Source organism: Ornithodoros turicata, chromosome 8 (assembly GCF_037126465.1).
Source record: "Ornithodoros turicata isolate Travis chromosome 8, ASM3712646v1, whole genome shotgun sequence".
Classification (NCBI taxonomy): Eukaryota; Metazoa; Arthropoda; class Arachnida; order Ixodida; family Argasidae; genus Ornithodoros; species Ornithodoros turicata.
This window is the reverse complement of record NC_088208.1, coordinates 33,609,076-33,629,546: the sequence shown is the minus strand read 5'-3', so window position 1 is coordinate 33,629,546 and position 20,471 is coordinate 33,609,076. Positions and strand designations below refer to the sequence as shown.

The 20,471-nt window shown below is 44.8% G+C and overlaps 1 protein-coding gene and 1 long non-coding RNA gene across 5 annotated transcripts in view; one reads left to right on the top strand and one right to left on the bottom strand.

Moving 5' to 3' along the window:
- Window positions 1–16,176, bottom strand: part of LOC135367063 (uncharacterized) — a 138,158-nt gene extending 121,982 nt beyond the window's left edge. The window contains exon 1 of the long non-coding RNA XR_010414347.1: window positions 16,006–16,176. This is a non-coding gene — a long non-coding RNA (uncharacterized LOC135367063). The remainder of the gene's footprint in view (window positions 1–16,005) is intronic.
- The window catches only part of LOC135367058 (calcitonin gene-related peptide type 1 receptor-like), a 93,042-nt gene that overhangs the window by 59,272 nt on the left and 13,299 nt on the right, over window positions 1–20,471 (top strand). For 2 of the 4 annotated variants that reach the window (XM_064600153.1, XM_064600151.1), the window contains exons 2-10: window positions 3,054–3,113; window positions 7,986–8,112; window positions 10,118–10,228; window positions 10,417–10,502; window positions 12,669–12,831; window positions 13,401–13,520; window positions 13,705–13,811; window positions 15,160–15,251; window positions 18,827–18,953. In XM_064600153.1, coding sequence (XP_064456223.1) covers window positions 3,081–3,113; window positions 7,986–8,112; window positions 10,118–10,228; window positions 10,417–10,502; window positions 12,669–12,831; window positions 13,401–13,520; window positions 13,705–13,811; window positions 15,160–15,251; window positions 18,827–18,953 — 966 coding nt within the window. In that variant the 5' untranslated portion in view covers window positions 3,054–3,080. The remainder of the gene's footprint in view (window positions 1–3,053; window positions 3,114–7,985; window positions 8,113–10,117; window positions 10,229–10,416; window positions 10,503–12,668; window positions 12,832–13,400; window positions 13,521–13,704; window positions 13,812–15,159; window positions 15,252–18,826; window positions 18,954–20,471) is intronic. The other 2 variants (XM_064600152.1, XM_064600154.1) reach the window with 2 other exon arrangements.

Below are 20,471 nucleotides of genomic sequence, written 5' to 3'. Positions count from 1 at the left end.
ACAAAAACCAGAACAACAAAACGGTGAATGCTAATGTCATGGGGTATTTCATAACGCGAAGCGACTAGCAGGAGAAAAGACGAGTCCGTTTTCTACGTCCTTTGTTCTGCTCGTCGCTTCATGGCATGGATTCGTACAACTCGCATCAGAGTTAGCTTTAACGCCATTCCGGCCTGCGGTACCTGCTGGTGCTTAGAAGAAATAACGGCGGAGGGTGTTTGGTTCATCTCCGTTAACTTTGACATGGGCTGCGGGACCATACACGAATCCCGCAATTATAAAAGTGATTATGTCATACCTCACGCAGGTAAAACTAGGCAGCACTGCACCGTACTAATTAGCTAACCGTTCTGCACCGGGTGTGTCGCGTGTTTCTGTCTTTCCTTGCAATCTGAAGGAAACCAGAAAGCCGCTCACAAGTTCAGTCGCCAGCGTCTCCCGTTGTCCACCGCCGGCTAGTCGTAAATCATTTTTATATATAACTTGCGAGACCAAGCGCATTATTATGAGGTCTGCCATATATCATATTTGCTGCCTTCCCTGGAATATTATTATTCCGCGTGACAAGCAAAACTTCGAGTGTGCCTCGCGAATCTAACGGAAACAGGTTATTGATTTTCGAGTGTACTGATGGCTCTGCTTTTTCTTGTAATGCTTCTCTCTTCCGACACATCTGTATTAAAAATGTGTGATCTTTCTTCTTTGTTTTTTGCTGTACTTTGTTATGGCGACATTTATCAAACATTACGACCACGCGCGTTCTGCGGCACTGCTTACATATGGACACTACTTACAATTCTTCATGTGCGTGTGTGAAATATACGAGAACCTATCCACACGTGAGAAGTCTGTAGGCGAGATGTGTAGGTATGTGCACATGAATAGCCACACATGTCCTGATATACGCTAACGGTGGCACGCCAGGGATAGGAACGTACTCGTATGTGCTGTACTTTATTGCAACTTGTTCTTAGTGTACACTCGCGCTGAAAATAATAATTTAATCTAATAATTTAATTTAAACACCTGAGACTGATCGTCTTTGTCACAGCTTCCTACAGTCTCTGCCCTACTGATAAAAACAGAAAGACAGAAGCTTCCGCTCCCTCGACTGAACGTAATATCGTTAATATAAACTATACACATAATATATTATATATAATATATCGACTAAGTTAATATATTTTGTACAGCAGTTGCGCTCATGCAGGAAGAAGGTTCAGAACTAATCGGTACACGATGTGACATGATAACACCTTGACTGATTTCATAATCGTTTTATGATGTAGAGCGCAACAGGCCTTAACGACCTTAATGATGCTTCGCAGGATTGATGCTCTCTTTCCATCTTTTTGCTGCCGCTAGCAAATAGCTATTATAGAGCGTATCCTGCGAGAAGAGATAAGAAGTGCACGTCTGGGGAACGTCACACCTTTTTCGTTGTGTTGCGCGATACGCATACCTTGGGATGCGAACGCTACAAGATGTTGCAGTTTCAGTAGTTCCCACATTATTAAGTCGTAAAAAGTTTTCATCGCCAGCACAGCCATTTACTTTGCATAAATATGAATAAAAGGAGTATTTGTGACATGTATGGTAAAAATGTAGCTAGCCAAGGAGATTTGAACTGCAGCAATGTAACTCGCTGGAGACGTGCCAGTAACTCCGCAGATATTTTGGCGGGACTTCTGAATGTACTGACTGCAAGGTGTAAAAATGTACCGAAAAAGATGCTCCAATATTTAATTAATTTAATAATTTTAACAGTGACTATGATCTGCGTAACGTTAACGTAAAGAAACAAAAAATAACACAGCATTTTTTTAAAAGTTAATTCTACACTGCTTCCGCGCATTTATGAGTCCTTATGTGTACCATGTGCCCCATAAAATCGGTGTTAAATTGAGTCACTACGCAAGATGCGAACAACATAAAATACTCGCATCGTCATCATCATCATCAAGAGCACCTGAACACTGGTGCAACACTAACAGCGTGTCCTTTGGTCACGTCTCTCCTTCAAGTCAGCACACTGTTGCGAGCTCGAGGGAGACCTCGGCAACGTCCATAACGTCCACAAGGATAAGATGAAAAGACGTAAAATAGAGACGTCGCCGCGCCAGTGCGGTCAAGTGTTTAAGAACGCTTGGTCCGTGTGTTATACTAAGACGCTAACGACTATGCTAGCAGAACGGAAGTACGCAGTGGACCTGTCGTTCGAAGAACAAAAACCAGACAAGGACCGTCTTCTTTGTCAGGTATGAGACAAATAAAACATTTTATTTTGAGACGAAGAAAAAAACATTCGTGCCACGAAATGGCCAGTGATGATGATGATGATGATGATGAGTGATTAACCGGACGCGGGATATTTGTACACCAACAAAACCTCCCGACGCCTCGGTTAATCATTTAAGAGCAGAGAATCCAAAACCAGTTGTGCACATGACGGTCTGTGCGTGAGAGACTGGCTTAGTTAGTGTATCTGCGGCCATCTTGTCCGTCGGGATATGCTGAACCAAGAATTCCTTGACGTCAACCAAGAATTCCAAGCGTCTTGCACACTATCTTGAGATGTTGTGAGCGTTAAGTTTCAAACAATTATCGCAACACATAGTATACCTTTCAGAAAACCCACCATGGCGCAAAGCACGCGTGCTTTGCGCCATGGTGTGCTTTCTGCATCGGGCTGTGTTTGCTGATTTGGTCAGTCCACCAGCATCTACCGTCCCCTCCGTTGCAGCCGACCAACTAGTCGTACGATCGAGCCAATATATGCAATCCGTACAAACTAGCCCATATCGCCGTTCTCGTTCGCCTACTCTGTCGCAGGGATGCCATATCTACTTTATTATGCATGGTCTTCACGCATTATTCGATATGCTCGGGAAGAATTGAAAATGTACAGCGTTTCCATTTAATTTAATTTGGATTACGACGCTGGTCTAAAGGCTTTTTCACAAGAGGGTTTTCATTGTAGTACTTTATAACTGGAACACAGTGTTCAAGTAGTAGAGATGGATGAGATTCATCTTAGAATATTTTCCTTTCAGTGCTCTTGGAGGGATCTTACCGGAGATATGATAGTCCGTCTGCAGTCACTACTCAGTCTGGTAAGAAATCGATTTCTTCTCAATTCCGTTAGTATGCATGGTTCCCGACAGCCCTACACCCTCATACATACTGTCATGGTTTCGTAAAAGAACAATATATAAGAAAACGAAAAAAAAAAGAATGTTGCATTGTGCGTATGCAAACATAACACAACAACATTCTGATTACTTTTCCTCAATGCAACGAAATATGCTGAGGAAGGAACGTCGATACGCTGGCTTTATTTTTCCTACGCTGGTAGAATGTGAGTGTGGGGCCCGTCAAGTGTGTCACAAATGTAGTTCATTACCCTGTGCTACGGTGTCAGAAAGAGGTAGAGGTAAAGCTAAAAGCACGATACATGGTACTGTACTATTTATTCAAGTCCCCAAACCGATAAAACACAAATTGGCTGCATCTTCTTCTGCCAATCCCTGGTCTACGAGCGTCGATACTAATTTTTCGCCGCATCTTGTGAATTCATTGTTCTTTTTCGTCCACTTTTTCTATCTCAACATGTGTTACGGACGGACCTAGAAGGCAGTCGACGCTGGTATGCCCTGTAAAGTCATTGCTTTAATACTTTGACGCAAACAGAGCTTTCGGAGTCCCAGAGGTGTTCTCTGAAAACATAACATTGTTTTTTTTTTCTTCTGGCAATTGTACTTCTCTTCCAGGTAAGTCTTTTCAAGATATGTGCAGAAGATAAAGTTCAGCACTGACGAGCACATAGTCGAGCTGACGTGCAACTCTTTCAAAGATACACTATGTCAATTATGATAATTTTCTCCCAGAAGGCTGCAGTTGCCGCTTTCATGTGAACCTATCGTTTGCTATTTCTAATACCTACGTAAACTCACAGAGGGATATCACCCGAGCTACCATTTTTAGAGCGACAGCGTTATACAGCATACAGTCTACGAACGTCGATAGGTCCGTCCGTCACAGTTGCGGAGAGAAGGAGAGGAAGAGAGAGGAGAAGAGGAGGAAGTTACAATGGCACTGAAACAAGTGCCCCATCTTTTGCGAGGAAGAGATGATGATGAAGAAGAAGAGTGCGGCCGCCCAAAGGTATGGCGGGCTACCAAAGGTCTTAACTGGAAGGCAGCCCTATAAAGCTGCCGCATTGCAAAACGCCCAGAGATGTCGGCGATTTTTTAAATACAAATCATGTACAGAAAAAAGAGAGAATCATTGGCCTGCGTACCTGGCAATCTTCGCCATCAGGATCTAACGATAGTCCTAACTAGCTTCCTACTCTCCAGTACAAATTCTCTCGGCTTGAACGATAACTGAATTAGAGAGCGAACCGCGCGAGCGCCTGTGGAATTCGTGGCGCAGTTTCCTAATCTGTTTCACGGGCGCGCCTCAATAGATAGGTGCCTCATACACTTGCAAACATTGAAAGGGCCACAGCGGTGGCGCTGCAACACTGTTTTGCCTCTCGAGACTTGGTATCATACGCATTTCACAAATGTAATAGTCGGGTAAACATTCGCTCCCTGTCAATGGCAACTGGCTTTGGACGATGTGTATTTGCTGAAGTAAACACAGCGCCCGCCCCCGGCTCTAAGCCGAAAAATGTCGTCTAAAAAGAATGCTTCTATCAACTGCTCGGTGCAGCTGTGCGGTCCGGTGCGCTTGAGTGCTACTGCTTTGCTTGCTATATAGCACCGGAGGTTGCATGTATTGGAGCACCATTCTGCTTTATCATCCCTGGTATTTTCAGCCTCCTTTTGAAGAGTTCTATGGGCTTATGTCTACGACTTCGGGCAAAGGAATGCGCGCTTTTGCGAATCTACACCGGGAATCATGAATGCGCGACGTACTTCTTTTATATATTCGTAATTATTGTCAATGTTTGTTTTGGAGCATCAGAAAAGAACACAAGAAGCAATGCAAAAAGTTAAAAAAACTACGTAGAACCATTGAAATACGGCGTGATGATTCCTCTGAAAGATAATCTGGAACTCAAGGGGTACAAGCAAAGTGCGATCGTATCCATGCAGACTTTCCTGTTGATCATCTACACTAGAAAGAACTGTGTGTGAAATAAACCGGAGACACCTGCATTCTCGACGACGACATTGGAGCACTCCACTATGAAAATTGGCTCTATGTACAACGCATGGGGACACGTTCACGAAAAACAAACCACACAAGACGTGAACAGGCATGATACTTTTATGCGTGTGTTGCATGACCCTGCCGCTTGCATAAGCCTATTCCTGCTGCAACCAGACGAAGATTCGGACTTCATGGTATATTGCACCGATACAAAATGAAAACAGCAAGAAACAAAGAATTCAAAGAATTCCAGCGAATCTCGTATACAGCTTGTGGCAACAGCCTTTCGCTCGCCTGTACAATCGCATCTGTTACCGGTTGCACCGCAGACTGTGTATTTGGTCTTTAGGAATACGACAGCCTTCCTGGGATATATTGCTGGCGTGTTACCCGGGAGTAATTGCCTAGTCCGGCACGGAATCTCAGCAATCCCTTTTTTCACCTCCTTACCATCAAAGTTACACACCTCACATAGCACCGAACGATATTGAGCCTGTCTTTTGTACGCTGGAGTCATCACGCCAATAACTCTTGCGAGGTGACCAAAGACAGCTCGATGGTGTCGACGAAAACATCGGCAAATCAGTGAACGATGGACGTGGGCTTATCCATAAGGGAGCGAAGAATCGATGTTAAACGCTGATTAGAGATGTAAAGAGGCGCATTCATTCGTGTGTTGTATATACAGCCGTGCCTTCGTTAATATGGACCCCGTTAATGTGGACAACTCGAATTATGGACGGTTTTTGTGAGCATCAAACATTTCAATGCATTTTCGTCTCGTTAATATGGAAACTCGCTTTTCGGACAATGGACGGTCCAGCACGGTACAAGCTATATGTTGTCGATGTATTTTTGTTTCGTTATTATGGCAAGCCTCTCCCCACGTTCAACACGATACCTTTTTTAAAGTAGGACGTTGCGTTGCGTAGAGAGCTATGCCCTCTTTTTCGCAACCGTCTACAAGAACTACAAGGGGTTATTTGCGGACATGAAGAGCCTGGAAAATCCTGTATGACGTCATGACTGTTCCGAACACGTCTACGAGTGATTGATCCTGGTGCAAGGAGTTGTGCCTTTAGTTAAACATAGTGCAGTCTCTCGGCAGCTTACAAGAACAGAGGCGGTACAGTTGTCAAGGCAAGTCCTCAAGCACTGGCGTTTGCGATTTCAGCAACGCAAAACTAACGGTCACGTCTGCTATTGCTCAAGCGGGACTGCATGTTAAGGTACAGGTTCAGCTTGTTGTATTGTTACGAACCACAACAAGTGACAATGCCACCACCGTACAGACCGCTCTAGGTAACTCTACCTCTGTCTAAACAATAATTGTCGTTGATCTTGTGTGTGTGTTGTGCTTGTTGTATAGTACCCGTGTGAAATTCGTTCAGTAAATCTCTCTCCCCCCCCACACACACAAAACAATTATCAGATGTCAATCGGAACGCACTTTCCGCCAGACAGTTGAGTGAACGTGCTGCAGGTCAAAATACTCCGGATTATGTTGAAATCACCGGTATATTGTTGCGTGCCTAGGCCTCCCACCGTGAATTTCGATATCTTTGCCATTCTCAGTATCGCCGGTCATTAATAATGATATCTGAGGAGAAGTTAATGAAGGTCAGCTGTAATTTAAGCAGCCCCATACTTGATTATCTCTTACAAATCATTCCTCAGCTTTGTGACTCAAGCAACCAATTACCGTAAACAAATAGGCGGGCCAAAGCGCATTAACTCCACGTCTACCACATTTCTCAATTCTCGGAACATTAATAACGCGACTAATTAACCTCGTGGAAACGAGAAATGGATTCGTCTCTCCAGATTGAAGAGCATTCTTGAATCAAGTGTCCCTGCCTACGTATCAGGATGTTCTGGCGTGGTTCCGTACGTTCATTAAATGCACACTGGAAGACGCGGAGATGGGTTCCTGATTTTCCAGACTTCATAACATCTGGGAATGTTGAAACTAAAATGTCACGCTGAAACAACTCAATAAAAAGGGTCGAATTTTTGAGTTGTCCTTGCAACATTGTATTACTTCAGCAGAGTGAAGACCTGAAGACTACTTGAACGTCCTCCGTTTCACTCTAACAGAAAAAATAAAAAAAAAAAGAAATCATAATAAGGAGTTATTTTAGCCGCTTTTCGTATCCGGTATATATTGCCACAACTATTACTCCCTTTCTGGACTAAATGCACGGAAGTTTATGCAACGTTTGGGGACTATTCACAGCGCTCGGCAGTTAAGTTAAGGGTTACGGGACTAAAATGGGTAGTAGTGACTGCAATCCAGGGGACTAGAAACTGTAATTGTTTGCAAAGTCCTCCTTTTTTCCTTCTTTTCTTCTTAGGGTGTTCGCCGTGCCCTTTCAGCTACAAAATTCCATCCAACAGACGTCTTTATCCGATGTTACCGTGACAATGACAAGGAGTTTCGCACGTTCCGCACACGTAGTTCCGCTCATAAGAGTCACATGACCGTTATAGTGACTGAAGTTTTCTAAGTAAGATTCTTTGCTAAGCTAAGAAGTACTAAGCAGGTTCAGCTAAGGCTAAGCAGTGAAGCCAGATATAGGGCCTGCCAAGTGTAAGGCATTGACTTCACCCGATAGTATAAGGGGATAATAAGATCCGGGACGGTATAGGTAATAGCTACGTGCAAAAAGAGTTTTTTTTTTGTACCTAGTTTTTTAGTTTCGTAAGAAGTGTACCAGTAGACGAACAGCATCTGCCCAAAATATCTGCAGATCCCATTTACAGTTTTTGCTTCAATCTATTGTTTTAGATGGGTGTATATCAAAGAACTGTATTTTGTATTCCAGGTGTTGCTCGCATTTATCTCTAGCAGCAGTTCGGAGAGCACTAGGAGCGAAAGGATATTCAACCAGTTGCGTCTTATGCGCTCTTGTGCACACAGAGCCTTGAATGAGCCTCTTGAAAACGCCACTGGTGAGTATAGTGTCAAATCTGGGGTTGACATGAGCATCCGAATAGCCGGAACAATGAAATGAAAGTTTGCGCGCGTGAAGATAGTCGACAAGTACCTTATTCGCTTCAAAAATCTGCGAAAAAAAAAACAGATATAGAAACGTTCATCCACACATATGCCGTCTCACTCTCAATGTCCTGCGTGGACTGCATTGAAACACTTATATATAGTCCCGTCTGGAGCCTCGAAACAGCAGCTGCACGGTTCCCAGGGTAAAGCGTCTCTGTCACGTTCACCAAACTTATAAGTAGATAAATGTTGAGTAAATACATTACACGAGACCTTTTCGCGAAATCTATATCCATACATTTTTAAGACGATTCTAGAAGACCTGCTGAGGGAAATAATGTTTATTTTTCTGCCGCTACACCGGACACTTGTGTCAGCTATTGGCTAATGTACACAGACGCAATATCCTTCGCCATAAAACTTTTGCTCGCATTACGAAAGAACCCTACAGTGACACTCGATGAGGAGGGCGCTGCAAGCGTCTTTCGACGCAGGAAAATTATAAGTCTCTTATGTAAAACGTTCAGCGAAGGCTCCGATAGGGAACTTGAAAAGTGTCCTTTTTGTTATTCTTTTGTGCTCTGTAATGAAACAAATGCTTCACTTTTCGTGTCTCAATGCTTACACTCTAGGGTGCATGGTAAATATTTTGAGCAAAAAATATTTAGAAGGCACGAAAGAGGACCAGCTTTCTGTTTTTTTTGGGGGGGGGGCTTCGTTTTACTCAACGTCGACTATTGTTCACGATCGTTAAAAACAAAACAAAAAGAAACAAAGAAAAATATCAAGAAGTAAGACGAGACCAACATACGCTGTTAAGATTAGAAACGTAGACCAGCTATAGTGTCCAACCTAGGAACGGCACGAAATGTATTCAGCCAAACCTAACAGAGTTACTTCGTCGGATAAACTGTAGTAAGGGGACTGAGTACTAGCTCCCTCTGTCGAGGGAATACCTTCACTAGCACAGTTTCAATTTGAGTATATATATATATAGCCGAGCAAAACTCGATAAAATCGTAGCACAGCATTCACGCATGATGAGCGTGGGCTTCAAAATGGCGGCTTGGCGACGTTCGTTTGTGGAAAAGGTGGCTGCACCCTAGACAGAGGGAGCTAGTATTCAGGCACCCTATCCTATTGTTTCGGTATTAGCGGACTACTTGTCGCGACGTAGAGTGACGTGGCTAGCTGTTGCAGCCAATAGGAACAAGCATAGGGCGGAGCTTAAACGTGCTGTTCCTCGGTTGAACACGGCTATGGTATGCAACGGTAACACAGGTGTCGCAGTAGAAGAGAATAAGAGAAGCAGGATTGTAAACCTTGTAAAACTTGGGTCTGCTAGCAGGAATGTTGAGGAGATTCCTCAGGGGCGTCCTCTGTAGCCTCGGTAGTGCTTCGGGCACGCGCTACAGCCATCAATGCTGCTCGTGTGTAAAGCACTGTCAAAGCTACAGAGAAATTACCTCAAAGTTCGTAGACTCCATGGAGGGACAGGATTATGTACAGGGTAACGCGGGACTAGGTGGGCCTAGGGTAAAATCGCACCACGCTAAGCAAAATCGAAACCATCGCCATTTTGGTACGAGGATCACGTGGGCAAGCCCTGCAGCGTTCCCGGTGTGAATTCGACAAAATAGCGCGGTCGTTCTATTTGTGGTTTCGTTTTCGCGTAGCTTCGATTAGCCCCTAGGCCCATTTAGCCCAGCGTTACCCTACCCGAATACCAATGCAAATCCGCCATCCGAATAACCCCATCCTCAACGTTGCTCTAATGTTTGAACTGTGAAAGCCCCTACGTGCTTTGCCTCTTTTTACTTCGCGCCCTTTCAATGCTGTGAGTGGATCGTTCGTTCCCTTTCTACACGAGAGGTGAAGGCGGCTTGCAAAGGAACATCGTGACCTATGAAGATTGTGACGCCATAAACGCCTGACACGTTTCTAACTATTCCCCAGGTATGTGCGACTGGGCATTCGACGGGTGGACGTGCTGGGAACCAGTGACCGTGGGCACAGCAGCTCGAGCGCCGTGCACTGCTCTGCTTCCAGGGCCGCATCACACCGCAGGTGCAGTAGCACTCCTCGCCTTCTAGTACAGCCTAAATAGCACGCTTGAACGCTGAATACCGTGAAAGCAAACAAACAAAAAAAACAAAAAAAAAACATTATTGCAATACTGCCACAAAGGTGCGATGTCACGTCGTGTATTCTTATAATAGCGCGCTTTGTGACAGTAACACTCCTAACTGTTGCAGGTGCTGCTACTTATCGCTGCGTGGCGGATGGTACGTGGGACGAAGGAGGCGCCGACTACGTTGGCTGCACGTCCGCTGCTGATATCGTACGTTGGATGCCAGAGTTTCTATTTTTAACATACCTTGTAGCTGCTGCTCTCATTTACACACTTTAGAACTGTTGGACACATGTTGTGATTTTTATGTCTTTGCGCACTGATATTTTCTGACCTGGCGGCCATCGTGTCTTGCCAAAGACTTGGATGTTGGGGTGATTATTCAAAATGATTTAACGCACCTCCTTTCTTATATCATGCTGCGTAACTAAGTCAGTCTGTCTTAGTAACTGCGTCGTCGCCTTCGGTACTATGTGAAGTCATTCCTCACATGCTTCTTTACTTCTGAGTGTACACTCTGTGGACAGTGTAAAGCAAGTTAAGCTGAACGCCAAAAGGCAATCTATCGGCGACAAAAAAAAGAAAGAATAAGGAAGGAACATGCACGTGTGAGGGCGCCAAGATAAGATGAATACGTGATGCCATTCATAACACTTGCAGGTCCAGAAATGTGTGATTCGTCAACTTAACGTTAACTGTAACTGTAACAAGTTAAGCCAGAAGTATGGCGTCATTTATATAAAAATGCGACCGTAACAAGGCAGAAGAGGATTAAGAAAATAAGAAAAAGGAAAACAATAATTCGAGCTGCTTTTCCGAACACAGAACTGAAATTTTGAACACGCAAGACGCTTGAGGGCGCTTTCAACCTTCGAGTCTTAAAAGCGCGCTGTACAAACCTGAGAAAACGATCACTACCACGCTGTAGTGCATTTGCGCCGCACCAGTGTTTGTTTGTCGAGTTGAAGACAGAAAGAAAGCAGCGGCAAAGAAAGAAAAAAAGCGGTTTGGCGGAAACGCAATCTCATTCGTCCATTACAACGAACGTCCACAACGAAGGCCGGCTCCGCGAACACAGCAAATGGAGCTGTCTGCAAGAAACGATGGCCGCGGATGCATTTCAGGCTCTACCTTCCAGATGATTACCAGTAACAAAAGTGTTTGGCGAGACCGCTAATGCGCGAGAGTTTGGTGCACTGCTTCTTCGCATCGATTTCCGATGATTGAGCGGGATATATAATAAGTGACTGCGGCAAAACCGAATGAGCCCAGCTGGCAGCAGCTGCTCTTCTCCCGTATATACACTGTAAGAGCTCTTTGGTTGTCTCCCGCTGAACTTCCTTTGTGCGAGGTGAGAGAAAAATAAGGAAGTAAGACGCTCGCTGGCGTGGGCGATAGCGACGAACCTGGAGAGGGTTCGTTCAACGTCCCACGGAGTCGGATGTCACGTGCGTTCACGGCAGTGTCCATCTCTCGAGAGAGTTAGATTCGGTCCTAGTTTTATTGGGGGTGCGATAGGGAGATTTTGAGGATACACTCCAAGGGAGAAAAGTCATTTTAGTCTTTTGGAGGACTAGATGCACGAAAGTTCACGCGAGGTTTAGGGATTAGCAAGGTTTAGGGATGAACTGTAGTTTTGGGGATGACAGGGTCAGGGGAGTAAAATATGAAGAACCCGCAATCCAGGGACCAGAAGCTAAAATTGTTCCCCAATCTCCTCTTCTTTCTTAGTTCGTTTCACGAATCTAAGTCTACCAGGAAGAAGACGAGTGATGTGATGTGATGTGATGTGAGTAAAGAAAAAAATGGGGATGTAAGTTTCGACGAAGTCAAACTGGCTACCCCAGTACACTTAATACAGAAAGTTCAATCTGAAGACGAGTTAGAGGGTACATACAAACGTGTGGTTAAGCCAGTGGGAAAAGTTACTCCCCTTACGACTGAACTGAGAAAAAAAATCAGGTGATTAAGAAAGGAAGAGCTCACATAAAACTCCATCTGCATTCTGAGAACACAACAGGAGTACTTTCACTCCTTTTTCGGACTAGATGCATCGGGCTACAGAAGTTTATCCGTAATTTGGGGACTATTTGCAGTGCTGTGCATCAAGTTTCACGGTCAGAGGACTAAATTGGGGAGTAATTGCAAACTATGGGAGTAGAAGGTGTAATTGCTCCCCAAGTTACTCCTTTGTGTGTGCGTGGGGGGTAGCTAGTAGGTAACTTATGCTGACGGCGCACGAATCTTACCCGCGAAGTCTCCGGTCGCCTGAAGGGACTTAATTTTTCCAAACCGACATAACTATAGCTTTTCTTCTTTCATATTAACCTGTCACTGATAGATAATCGCATGTGTTTACGTTCGTTAATTTCTAAGGATCCAGAACTGGAAGTACTTCAGTGGATTGTCCGGGAGATCGGAGACTTTATCCCATGGGAGGTGGGCTCTTCAAGAGGGGAAAATATCCTCTGGGAAGAGAAGATCGGCGACTTCAAAATATGTCTGGCGGATGTAATACTCAAGCCCTTTCCACAACACGGTAAGAAATTTATAGTAACTAATTTGCAAGACTGAACGTTATTTGCACGTCCGAATTTGCTGTGGACTGACCCGAAAATCTACTTAAAAGAAATGCCACGCTCAAAATGGTGTAGCTTGAGCGCAATTTCGTGTTGAGGAACAGTATACTACATAGTCGTCTCACTCTGTGGTTGCGACACACTTCACTGCTCCTTTAAACTAAGACGCGGTGATAGATAATAAAGGACGACACGAAGATATTAGATTCAATATCTCGGAGACAAAAGAATAGTCCGCCCTTATAAGACTCTTAAGTTCTCATGAGTACATAAAACCACAACCATTAACTGCTACATAGAGGAAAGTATAACGCTACCGTTCTCCCCATGTTCCTCACAGATACTAGCTTAAGCGCTTTTGTGCATCGTGGGCTTTTTCTTGAAGACCAAAAGGCAATACACAAAAGCGCTTAACGCTGCGTCTCCTTTTGTGCCTAATTAATTCCGGGCTTCCCCGAAATGAAAAAGCAATCTTGTTTCTCTTCCCCCCCTCTCTCTCTCGATGCCATTGAACTTTAAAACATGCCAGCAGACAATGGATCCTACTGCCCTCGAACATGGGACGGGTGGAGCTGCTGGGACGACACTCCGGCTGGAAGCACCACGTACGCTCCCTGTCCGCGTTTCGTCGCTGGATTTGCATCACACAGTAAGGATGGCTCACTCCCCCATTTTGCGGCAATGGCGGTCATAAAACAAGACCGCGAAATGCCCGAGGTCACATTTTGTTCCTCATTAGTGGGATGGGAGAGTCATATGAGAGAGGTCGCGCACTCCCTGTAATTATGTCGTGCTGAGAGAGAATTGGACGAAAGAACTTGTGTGGTGTTTAGGAATGGCTCATAAAGTATGCAACCCAGATGGCACCTGGTTCCGGCATCCGACAACCAAGCACGTCTGGTCAAACTACACTGCGTGTGTGGATACCCTCGACCTTGAGGTGAGTACGCCTTTAATTTGTTTGTTGTTTCGTTTTATCTCACGGTGACGTCATTTATGGCAGCAGTTTTCTTTAGTGACGGTCACCAGCGTTAGGTACAGTGGCGTGCAGACTTGCCTTGAACAGCGGAGCGCGTGTCATCGGGCGCTGATAGACGGCTGGAAACGAGATTGGGATGATCCACTATCCTGTTGAAGGGAGGGTCGGTACGCACAACGGATACGTTCGCGTTTCGGCTTCCCAGGAGCATTGCGCCGTTTATCTGATGCACCCTGGGTGGCCTTGATCACGTGCTTGTATCGGTAATCAGGGAACCGCATCCGTTGTGCGTACCGACCCTCCCTTCAGGGGGATAGTGGATTATCCCAATCTCGTTTCAAGCTATCCATCAGCGCCCGATGACACGCAACTCCGCTCTTTAAGGCAAATCTGCGCGCCACTGTACGAATAGTACCATGTGTTATTACTATTACTACTAAGGCTTATTAATAATAAAATTAATCACTATTAATTTTAGTATGTGCACCTATATTCACCAGCAGCTTAAGTAACAGGGTACTAGCGGTAATATGTGGGAGACGTGAGTTTGCGTTAAGAGCAAATATCGAAGGGAAAGTCAAGAGAAAACAAAAATTTAAAAAGCCCAAAAACGCAAAGTGGCGACGAGCCTGTTTGTGCCTTTATCCGTATACGTCCGCGTGAGGACCTTTCAAAATCGGAAAAAAATCCACGGTATGAAAATATTGTCACGATATGAAACTGGCTGCGTGAGACGCATTTATACTACTGGATGCTGTGAAAGACAAGGGACCTCTTTTTAGTCATACACTCTAAGTCTAAGGGCGAACAAATTAGTAAATGGGAAAGCAATTGCAACTTCTACTAGTACCCTAGATTGCCTGTTACTCCCCATTTTAGTCCCCTGACCATGAAATTTACTCCCCAGCACTGCAAATAATCCCTAAACGTCACATAAAGTTGCGCGGACTTGGCCCCGAAATAGACTAATGGTTGCGGTTCCTAGCTCCCGAAAGGACTAAAAGTACTTGTTTTTTTTTTTTCTTTTTCTTAGAGTGTATCACGTTGGTGCCTGTCTTTATATTCAGAGGTGCACAATGTCTCCAAAAGAATCGGAGAACTTCTGCATCATATCGACTTCGCAAGAGGTCGACTGCACGTCGTTTTACTTTCACGAGCACTACAGCTATCCCCATTCACAACCCGGTGACTGACTCCGAATCCCGAAAATGCTTTCTACACATTTTTTTCCCTCACATATGCTCTCGCATTGCGATCAAAGTGCGGTTTACGCTTGGTTAAGTTTCCTTCCCCTTGTTACTTCTTTCAGTTCCGCAATGTCGTGAACTTTCTCTACGTGGGAGGCTACTTCCTTTCATTGGTCGCTCTGCTCATATCACTTTTCATCTTTTTTTACTTCAGGTAAGTTGACTCCTGCTTTGACTTTTGACAATGTGCCATAAACAAAACAAAAATAATAAGAATGCGGAACTGACGCCAACCCGGAAAAGCTACATTTTTTATTGTAATGCTCCTAGAGTGGGTTGTTAGTTGAAGCACTGGGTGGCGCAATGAAACGCTTATCCCTGCTCGGTGGTGCATAAACCACGTGATACGAAGTAGACACGATTTGTCATTCTTTGGTTGGTTCGTCTATCAAACCATCTTCCTTCGTAGACGGGTAGAAAATCCAGCAGTAACATTCAGCACGAGAGACGTCGATATTTCCAACAGAGATAGTTCTTCCTGTGAGCGTAGAAGAACAGTCCCTGTTCGGTACATCGGCGGCTCTCATCTTGAGGAAGCTTGAGACCTTCACATAACATCGTCCTACCCGCATTTTTTAAAAGTTGAGCAAAGGATTTGTCTAAATATGTGCCAACCGCAGCCTTCGTCCAAGCGTAATCTTCAGCCTAAATTAATGGGCTACAGAAAGAGGTGCTGATAGATGTTCAGAAGGGGCGCCATTCCAAGCGAATTTTTTGTTATCGTTCGTGAGTCAGAGGCTCAGAATCTCCTACGCGGTGATCGTTAGCTGTGACATGAACATTAGAGTCACCCTTGTGTGAAAACAAGTCATACATCTCGTGCGTTCGATTCCTGCTGCTTTGCGTAAGCGCCATTCAAAGACGTGCGAGATCAGTTAATAGGGCAAAGGTACGGAAGAAATACTCACCTGTTGGACGCTCTTGTAAATGGAAAGGCACAGTCGTGGGCAAGCGTTTTCCAAAGCACTCGGTCCTAGGGCTTCCCTAAAGCAGGGCTTCAGGGCTAACAGCAAGAAAATGAGGCGTCCCACACCACACCAAGCACGTTTCGTCGATCCGCACGAAAACAAAGTGTTATCTCGAATTCCCTTCAAGCTGCGCAATATCAGTTATCAGTGGGCACGTGATCAGCGCCTTTGCAATGCCACACCGCACTATGGTGAGTCATGATGAGCATACCGCACGGTAGGACAGAGATAAGACCACACTGATCTCTGCAAATCACGTCTGGCTCCTGGCAGGGTAATTCGGTGGCATATGATGTGGCATTGCTCAAGTCCGCGGTATTTTATCTGGCAGGATAAACAGGAGGGTGCCGTGTGCTAAGATTTGAGTGCACGTTAAAGAACCACCCATTAAGCAACCTGAACCGGTAGTGGTATTCCAGCAGGGCTTACCCAACGATTCTGCCCCGCAATAAAGCATTCTAAGGCAAACTGTCCGCAAAACTAGAGAAAATTATCGGAGCAACAGCAAAAGGCTGCGCCAAGTGATCCACCAAGACCGTTTAATTGTAAACCCATTAAAACTCTATTCCAGCACATTTACATTGACTTTTTTTTCTTTTTTCACCGACTTAGATGTGTCTTTGTCAACGCTCACCTTGGCAAGCAAATGGGAAGAAGCATACCTGATAAATGTTACGTCCGTTAATCTACGAGAACCCATCAACATTTGCATAATAACCAGAGGAATGTATTTAAACGAAAGGACTACACTCTAAGAAAAAAAATGAGTAAAATAGGGAGTAATTGCAGCTTCTAGTCCCCTAGATTGCAATTACTCATTATTTTAGTCCCCTAACCCCGACATTTACTCCCCAGGACCGCAAATTGTCGCCGAACTTCGGAATGGTATTCCGAATGCAACAGTCTACGTAAATATGTGTTCTTGGTCAATTTGATGGCATAAGGCTGGTATAACTCAGCCAAAGTCGTAGTTTTCCACCGACACAGAGTAAGAAACAATTAGCGCTCCTTTCTTAGCGCCCTTTATTATGCCCTATGTATGTCGCAAGGTTTTATATCACTCGATATACCAGGGTTGAGGGTTTCATTCAAAGTATTTTCATGCATGCACAGGAATTATGTACCTGGGACTCTTAGAACAGAGCGTGAAGTGCGATCCCCACTCTGTGACATTCATTTACTCCCGAGTCTGAGGTTTTCCCTGGGTTTTCCGACGACTTTCCAGGCGAATGTCGGCGCAGTTCCCCCTGAAGTCGGCCCAGGACGCAAACTAACCCCCCCTGTCCCCCACTCCTTCCTGCTGTCCTCTCTCCATCTGTCCACGTCTGTACGCCGCTCATAGCCACAGTTGCTTCGCGGCGCTGACACGGAGTTTTAAAAAAACTTACTCCCGAAAGGGACTCTTTTTTTGTGGCAATGAATTTAGTCCCCAAAAGGAGTAAAATTACTCCTTTTTTTTTTCTTCTTAGAGTGTAGTAGAAATCGACCGTTAAACTTAGAACCCTCCTCCCGGGGAAGGCGTACTCTCGGAAAACCCGTGACACATAAACAGCCCAGGACTTTACTGCCCCTGCGGGCTATCTATAACCCTGTTATGACAGCAAGGAGAGTTCGTCCCAACAAACAATGTTGGACATAAACAAGAACAAAAAAAAAGAGACCCGGGGCACATAAAATATACGGTGACAACTTCGGTTCGCTTGGCGCGGCAAAGAAGAAAAATCGGCGACGCCCGCCGGGCATCCTGTCGCGCACTCTTTCAAGGTTATAAAAAGTGCTTCTTTGCGTACATTGAAAGACAGAGTGTCGGTAGTGGTACCTATGACCGTGAGATACCGCGATCCTTCGAGCGTTACGGAAGATAAACAGGAATCCAGTGTGTTACTTTGACGACTGAGACGAAAGAGCCCGCGCGATCTCTAAGGCCCTTTGAAAGAGACAATGCGTGTTGCACCGCTCTCGTACTCCGCTTCCCAAAAGCAGCTTATGAAGATAAACGCGCTGCTTTTCGTCTCGAAAGTGTCGAGCTTAAGGTGCTTTTTGTTTACTTAGTTATTTTTGCAGCCGTTTTGCTGCTAAGAGAGTGTAGGAAAACCTGACAGTGGGCTTTGCGTAATGGCATACAAATAAACAGGTCGGGGTTTTGAAATGCGGAAAAACTTCTTACTGGGTACATGTAAAACGTGCGCATTATCGCGAAGTGATCTATATTCACTGGAACGGTTTGTTTTCGCTGTATTGAGAAAAACAACACCTTTATGATGGGGAGTTTCATCGCCAGGGGCGATAGCCTACTCCACTTTAGGATAATATTGTTCACGCGCGACTGTCTGTCTAAGCAAACAGATACGTCGAAAAGGGGAAAAAATGAAACTTAGTTGTGTAACCTGAAGAAGTGCAGTCTCTTGCACGAAAGTTCTTGTTCGAATAAATATTAGTTGCTCCTAACCGTTTTTCATGTTACGTAAGCAAACAGACGAAGAATATGTTTCCCGTCCCAATAAAAAAAAAAAAATAATAATAATAATAAGACATAGTTCTTGCCGTGTTTGGAGGGGATGTGGTCGAAACGTAAAAGGAGGAATGTTAACCACTATACATTTATAGGGGAATATGTAAAATTTATTGCGCCGAAAGAGCGGTAATAGAAAACGTTTGCAATTTCCCATGGGTTGTTACGACACCCTTGAAGCTTCCGTTCCTGCCAGAAGTTCCAGCGCCGGGAAAATACATTTCCGCTTATTGTACTTTTCAATTTCAGATCTCTGCGCTGTCGCCGCATCACCATCCACAAGAACTTGTTCAGTTCATTTATTATGAACAATCTATGCTGGATCCTCTGGTACATCTACGTCATTGCCCAATCTCAGGTCATAGAAGAAAATCCTGTAAGTGACTATTGCGACATAGGATAGGGTATAAGTGGAACGTCGAAGAATTCGCTCGCAAAGAAACATTATGCTACGTTAAAGGAAACAATAGAGAAGCTTACGTTTCAATTGCTTTGGATTTTCTTAAAGAAATGCAACTGAGAGACAGACTTAAGTGCATGTACCCACTCGTGCGAGTGTCGTACAAGTGCATGGGTTTTCCCCCTTGTGATCCTCGTCACTTGAAATCGCCCCCTTCCCCCCTCTGCCGCCAGCTCTCTAATTTCTTTGCTCCTTGTACTTCTTCAAATTTTCATCCCCATTTTGTTCTCATTAACTTATCCAATGTAGACGTGTTGAGGCAGTCAGTTCGGAAATCTCTCCACCCCTTTTTTGTTGTGTTGGCTGACGTCATCATTCTTTTGAAGGCAATCATCTGCCAATTTCTTACGACTGTTTCTGTTTCACAAGCATTCTTTTGTTCTTTGATGCTGCATCCATGAGTTGAAGCACCCACACGTTACATTGACACACGTACACTAACATTAACTTCGAACGCATTCAACGGATACGCCCGGGGTTGTATGCATAGATAATGAACGCGCAACGATCGCTACCTATACACTGAATCGTGAAAAAAAAAAAGAAAAAAAAACGATAGACGGCGACGATCGGCCCTTCTCATCACAGCTTTTCAATGAACGCCACACTCTCCAGTTTGTTTTATGTTTTCTTTCGGCAAACCAAATCAACCTTTTCTCATCAACTGCACCCCCGTTTACTTTCTCACTTTTTTTTCTTGCTTTCTCGTTTCTAAACGGCAGACACTCGCCACACCACAAATATCAAAACTTCTCATGAAAGGAGCTACCCATTAAGCTCTTTTCATGTCTGCGCCCAGTAAGATTGCTTCATACCGCGTGGAAAAGAAAGGCCTCAGGACAGGATTGAATTGGATCGGATGTGTAAAAGACTAAAAGCGGGTAGCGGACAAGGAGGGTGACATCACTTGGTCTGGGCACTGAAGACCACTCTAGCTTAAAGGTTTCGAAGGTTAGCGAACTCACTTTCTGTATTCGTTTCCCGAATAATGAGGACAGCCTCGTGCACTGACGGGACGCTTTAAGCGCCTATTATGCCGGGAGCGGCTTCAAGCGCATCAGGTTACCCCGTCATTAACGGGACGGTCGCATCTATTCCAGCCGATTACAAAATTATGGTGTCATTTTATTCGTCGATGACCGCCGACCGCGGTATTGAAAGTCTCACGTGAAATAACGGCGAAGTTTGCCTGCTATTCGATGGAATACAGGACAAGAGCAGATGCCGGATGTTGAGAGTATACCGGAATTTCCTCTCTCGAAAAACGTCATTCCCTACACCACCAATCAGAGCACGGCCTTGGGAAAAGAGATGCCGCGGCGCTGCGGGCGTCTGGACGACGCTAGAATGCCTCAAGTGTATGAATTCCCAGAGCCGTTTATGAGGAGAGTTTGGCCATTCTGTGATCTTTTGCCGCCCGGAGATGGGAAGCCT